Source organism: Sinocyclocheilus anshuiensis, unplaced genomic scaffold (genome assembly GCF_001515605.1).
Source record: "Sinocyclocheilus anshuiensis isolate Anshui unplaced genomic scaffold, SAMN03320099.WGS_v1.1 scaffold451, whole genome shotgun sequence".
NCBI lineage: Eukaryota > Metazoa > Chordata > Actinopteri > Cypriniformes > Cyprinidae > Sinocyclocheilus > Sinocyclocheilus anshuiensis.
The window spans coordinates 927,990-934,550 of NW_015549630.1; the positions used below are offsets into that span (position 1 = coordinate 927,990).

General features: G+C 35.7%; 1 protein-coding gene across 1 annotated transcript in view; it reads right to left on the bottom strand.

Annotated features, from left to right (window-relative positions):
• Nucleotides 1-617: 617 nt before the first annotated feature.
• The window catches only part of LOC107659604 (histone-lysine N-methyltransferase SETD1B-A-like), an 11,543-nt gene continuing 5,599 nt past the window's right edge, over nt 618-6,561 (bottom strand). The window contains exons 11-18 of the mRNA XM_016448615.1: nt 5,489-5,908; nt 4,873-5,091; nt 2,938-4,098; nt 2,624-2,790; nt 1,725-1,850; nt 1,460-1,579; nt 1,172-1,309; nt 618-1,016 (exon numbers count right to left, since the gene is read on the bottom strand). Coding sequence (XP_016304101.1) covers nt 843-1,016; nt 1,172-1,309; nt 1,460-1,579; nt 1,725-1,850; nt 2,624-2,790; nt 2,938-4,098; nt 4,873-5,091; nt 5,489-5,908 — 2,525 coding nt within the window. The 3' untranslated portion in view covers nt 618-842. The remainder of the gene's footprint in view (nt 1,017-1,171; nt 1,310-1,459; nt 1,580-1,724; nt 1,851-2,623; nt 2,791-2,937; nt 4,099-4,872; nt 5,092-5,488; nt 5,909-6,561) is intronic.

Sequence of the window (6,561 nt, forward strand, 5' to 3'; positions counted from 1 at the left end):
TGTGTATATATATATATATATATATATATATATATATAATAGGCCTGTGTGTGTATCCCTTATTATGTCCCTTATTTTTCTATGAAAAACCACGATTGTCCCTTATTTTCCTTTTCTGAAGTTGGCAACCCTAGTTGTGATGCAATTTTGCATTGTGATTACGCAATGACTTCATCACGCAATAACATCACAATATCATTTAGCAACTTTTAGCAACAAATCGACCTTCCTTTAGCAGCTTTGAAAATTAGTTGGCAAATTAGCCTACTTGTGATACAGGTACAATATCCTTTTTTTGTCTTTATGCTATGTATACGGAAGTGAGCAAAATTACAAGGTAATCAAATCTCTTGTTTGCATTATTGTAATGAAGGTATATTTTTAATTATTCACTGCCAAGTGTAATACTAAATAGTCTATTTAGAGTAAAGTTTGATAGCATGCAAGAAAAAAAACATTAATTTGGAAAAATACATATACTTTTTATTTTCATTTATATTTCACAATAAAACTCATGAAAGCATATTTAACTTTAATCCAAACAATCTAATAATTAACATGATGAAAATCACATTTTACCAGTGAACATCAAATATGCCCTGAAGTTTTTGCTCTGGACATTTTCAGAATTTAAACACGCAGAATATAAAATCTGAGCTTCTGGAAATGATTACTCATTTACCTTCATGTTAGATTGTCATTTGCCCCTGTGAAAAATGACAAATGTCTGTGACAGTCAGGAATATGTTACGTCCTTGTGAATATATTTAAAACCCTTCAGGTTCATGTTAACTGAAACATGTTTACTGCTAATACTTTGAGTGTACAAGATGAGAACTTGTCTAATTGAGGGTTCCTCTACAGTTCTCCGCAGCACACAGGCAGGGGATCTTCTCATCCTCAATAGGGAATTTGTAATCGTAAGTGATCTCTTCATTTACATTAACAGGTTGCCGAGAGTAGATGACTATCTTCTTTTGAGCTTCGACAGTGACGATTTTGGCATAGCAGTTTGGCTATGGAAGGAAAAACACATATAACCAGTAAACATAGAATGTTAAAATGGAAATTAATTACAGTCATACTAAACACTAAACAAAAAGTTTAATTATTTGGCATATTGACAATGCATTATGACTAGTTACTTAAAAACACATCATTTTGGTCTTACATTGCAACTGTGATTGATGAATCTTGCCAGGTTACCGCACTTGGTTGCATCAATGATAGTGTCCTGATCGACCCGGAACAGATAACTGCTTCCAATACCTTCCTTTTCATAGCGCCTTTCACGCATGTCTGCGATCACCTACAAGCAGAATTTGGGATATAATAAAAAAAAGAAATATTCAGGAACTTGACATTTATAGCTTAAGAAAAATAAATCACAGTTTTAACTCGTAAGTGCTGAAATATCTATATATGTTTTAAGTTCAGTTTTGTGTATTGTGTATCTCACCTGTCGAATGCTCTGGCCTACATATTCAATTATCATTTCATCTGCAGCAATGGGTTCCTCTGCAAACAGCCCCCAGTCATGAATACGACTCCTGCCAAAACGCAGCTTCTTCTTACGGAACTGTAAAGAGGGAAAATATTTACACTATTTACAAAAAAAAAAAAAAAAAAAAGAAGTAGCAGCAAAATAGTGCTGTTGTGGCGTTTCTGGTGATTCCAGCATCTCTTAAGTTGTGTTATTCTGTTGTTAGGACAGCTGGTCTCACCTTGAGTTGGTTGAATTTGAGGAGGTCGCTGTCACAGCTGAAGGAGGACAACAGGCGACGCTGTTCTGCTCGGAGTTCTGATCCTGATCTGGATGAAGATGGAATCTGAGCTGGCACACTTTTCCCCTGCATAGATCAGCACATAATCTCAAATTACTGTAAATTACTTTTAAAGGTGCATTGAGTCATGACTTTCAAGACATGACATATTCATGAAAACATCGTGGTCTTGGACTTTATACTGACACCTACTGGTGTGGATGCAAGTTTTTGTTTATGACAGTAAATTGGTCAAACTGCACAACATGCATGATTATGTCATAACATGGTGGCATGGTAGAATAAAACAGTTTTCTAGTCTATTTTTTTTTTTTCGTGTTTTCATTTCATGTGAGTTATACTTGCAATTTATTTAGGAGTAAAACTTTTTTGAAGTGAGAAAATGACTAAGTGCATTTTTAAATCACAGACATAATGTAGAGAAATAACTGATTGTATTTTTAAGGTCTTTAAACATGTTTATATATTTACAAATCAATGGTAACCGTAACAGACAAATAAATAAAGCATAATTTTCTTTCCAGTATTACTTCAGCATTATTTTTAGATTACTATAATTGTATTTATTAATATTTTTAATTAGTTTTTACTTATTCAAATTTCAGTTTTCATCTTAGTTTTGGTGGGTTTATATAGCTTTGATTAAATTTTATTTCAGTTCCAGTCATTTTAGTATTTCAACTGCAACTTATTTCATGTGGCTCCAAGGCAGCATCATTTTTGTGCTGAATCAAGTTTTTCATATATTGTATGTTTTATTTTATTTCAGCTTTATTTAAATTATCAAAAACAATTTGTTAAGGTTTCAGTTAACAATAACAACACTGTTTCTTTCTGACCTGATTATTTGAAATAAACTCTTCTGAAGCAGAAAGTTCATCCCTGAGATATCGCAGCTTTTCCGTCTTGCTGATGAAGTAATAACCCTCACTGCGTGCACAGCCTGTCACATGATTCCTGATTCCATCCCGCCATCTTCTAGACCTGTCGTCAGGAGTGCTGGTTGGTGCAACAGAGTCAAGGAACAAACAACAGAGCAATATGCATATGGAAAATAGATTTGACAATATATTTTAATACATTTTAGTCCACTGGATAAAAAATACATTATCAAGTACTGTGACTATGACGTGTATTATGTGTTTAAGGATATGAGGATGTGGGACCCAGCGTGTGCTGTTCAACCAATCACATTCTTTATCCTCCACCACAAGCCTCTCATAGGTGGCCTTCAGGTGATTGATCTCCTCCTCATTCACCCCTTTAGTCCACACAGCATGGAGGACCAACTTCTCTCTTCTCTCAGAACGTGGAGAGAAGATGAGGCGACGTGTCGATGATGGTTCTCTCCACCTTCTCCACACATAAGAAGACTCCTGAAGCCTTTGATTCTCATTCGGTTGGCGTTTGTCTTCTACCGAACACTTCTCTCGATGGGCTTCTGGTGGTTTTTGTTCAGTCCTAATATCCGAGACACAATCCAAAGGCCTCAAAACCCGATTTGAAGAAGATTTTGTTGTCACATTGTTCACTTGTAAGGGCGAATGAGTATTTATATTTGTGTACTGTCTTGTCCGTTGTAATTCAATCATTCGTCTTCTCATTTTAAGCCGCTCTCGCCGCCTTTTCAAGCGTGCCGTGTCTAAACAAGCTCTTCGACGTGAGGAGATATGACGGTCGTGAGGTGCATGACTACTATTTATACTGAAATAGTTAGTTTGCACCTCTGAGTTGTGATGATGGAGTGCACTAGCCCACAGCTCTCTATGGGTTCGGACAGGTGGAGATGGAGACATGTCTCTCCCTGGAGTCCTCGGGATCCCGCTGTCAGCACATGGAGACAGGACGGGGTTACAGGGGCTTCCCATTCTCAGTGAGGTCTCTTGCAGTAATCCCGCTGGTGTTATTCCCTCAGAGTGATAAACGTGGCATGGTCCATTGACCCGGCCTGGTGTTTTTGGTATTTCCTCATACGTGGGGTATGAGGAAGGGAGAGGAGGACAGTGATAAATGGGTGAGGAGGAAAGTTCCTGGATGCCTGTGGGAGAGGGAGGAGGTGGTAGTGGTGTTGGTGGTCCTGGAGGTAAAATATGATCCTCAGTCTCCTCCATTTCCAGACATCCCCCAGGTGTGTGAGGCAGCTCCACCTCCTCAATAGTAGGAGGTGAAAATCGGCGTCCCAGCTCCATTTCAGGGTCAATGTCAGACAAGGATCCAGTGGGTGTATTGGGTCTGAGGTTCTCAGAATCCTCCAGTGTTTCTGTAAGGACTCTCTGGTTCTCTGAATCTGAAGTGTATTGTGTCTCCAAATCATCTGAAAGCAGAAAGATACAGATTCTGCAACTAACAACTACTTGATAAACTGTTGATTATTTATTTGATTGTCTGTTATTACAAATATGCAAATATACTGTAAGTATATATAATGCAAAATGGTTGAAAATATAAAGATAGTATAAATATAAAAAAAAGTTTGAAAGTTAAATTATCCAAAATTACAGTAATACTGCATAATGGAAAGTAACATTATCACAGCATAACAGCATATACTGTAAATATTTTGCATATAAATTTGTTTTTCTACTTGATTATGGAGCAAAAACCTGATTAGTTATTGATTAATATTATTGGTTATATTTGCGTATATATATATTATTGCAAAATGTAAAAATATATAAATATATAAATTATTATTTAACATATAATAACAATTATTATTTAGATACACAAATTATAGCAATAGTCAGACAAATGTGAAATCAGTTACTATAAAAAGAAAATGGTAAAATTATCATATTTACATGTATATGTATGTGCATGTGTTTGTTTGTATATTTTTGTGTTTAGATATGTAACAACTAGAAAATCTAAATCAAATGTCATAAATGACGAAATATGTGGCTTTCGGCTTGCTCACTGTGGGGTTGTAAGGCACAATTTTCCCTTACTTTTCCTTTTATTGGCTTAATTTTGCTATTTTGTTTAAACCTGCTGTTGACAAAGGTGTATTATAAGAAGTTATGAAAGAAACTTTAAAAAAACATAGTTGTTGGAAATGTGAAATGGATCAGTGAAGAGTAAACCATACCTGACAATCCTCTGTATGTGGGAGACGGTGGGCTTGGCAGCTCTGACTCCTGGTCTGAGAAGAATATCACCGGGTCTGGGAGCTTTAGTTTCTTTGTTAAACTGTGTTTAACTGGGTCCTGTAAGGTGTATCTGAGAGGCTCAGGTAGTTTCAGACCTTGCATATAAACTCTTACGCTCAGTTCCTCCTCTGGGTCTTCTGTGCTAGCTGGATCCAAATCTGCAAGAGCCGAAACACAAATTACATTTGACAACACAACCACAAATTACATTTGACAACACTGATGATTTAGATATTTCTTAATGTTTTGCTACACCAGTTGGATCAAAAAACTAGTTCTGATATAACTATGAGAAAATATTAAAAATTCTCAAAAATATCTGATGCGCAGATAACTGAACACTGAAACATTCTCCTTGTAATATAATGTAAATGATACAAAAAAAAAAAAGTTAAAAAACAATACAGATAAAGAAAAAAATGCATGTCTTGTCTAAACAGTGACCTCTAGTGGATATATATATATATATATATGTGTGTGATTCCTTTATTTTCATTTTGGAAACATGGGGGTTGATTTGTGCTTTATGTGAAAACAGAAAATCTATAAACTAACCGAACAATTCATGGTCCACATCACTTTCTATTAAATCTGGAGCAGACGGGGTCACAGGGGGGTCAAGATCTTCCCATTGTGTAAAAGACGAGTAAACAAGAGGGTGAGTGATCTCCTGATTTTCATTTTCATTCTCATCTGAAGAAATCCATATAATCTCTTCTATTTTTCTGTCCTCATGTGGAGTTTCAGGAAAATAATTTTCATAATCCAACTGATCGTCCTCTCCAGAAGACAGAGAGTCTGAGGAATCATCGCTTCTGTCATCTGAGGAGTCAAAGACAGATACAGAGGAAACTGAGGAGTCAATACCAGATGGAGAAGAATCTGAGGAGTCAGAGACAGTTCTGGGAGAGTCTAAGGAGTCGTATCCTTGGCTTTTAGAAGCAGATGAGTTTGAACTTGTGTGACTGATAGTATCTGAAAGATATAAAAGCATACAATAAATTTGTCATACAAGATGCAGAAAACATAATTATAATATTATATTATATATATAGTACAAAAGTTTGGGGTCAGCAAGATTATTTGATGTTGTCTCTTATGCTCGCCAAGGCTGCATTTATTTGATCAAAAAATACAGTAAAAGCAGCAATTATATATATATATTTTTTTAAATATTTTAATATATTATAAAATGTCATTTATTCCTTTGACAGCAAAGCAAAATTTTCAACATCATTACTCCAGTTTTCAGTGTAACAAGATCCATCAGAAAACATTCTAATATGCTGTTTTGCTGCTCAAGAATTATTTATTTTTATCAATATTGAAAACAGTTGTGCTGATTTGTGGAAAATGATTTTATACATACATACATATATATATAATAACATGGTGTCTGTGTGGTTGATCCGGGGTATGTATACTGTAAAGGAGGTAAAGAGTGTGTGAAAGGTCCGTGTGCCATCCAGATTACGTGTGCACCCGCTCTCTGATGGCTAAACAGCAGGGTTAGGAATGAGGTAAGAGTGTATGTATATGTATCTAAATATGTGTGCCCGTACTGCCGTTTCCAGCGCTGAAGATCAACTCTTCACAAGGATGCTAAAATATTTTTAATGGTAAACAAA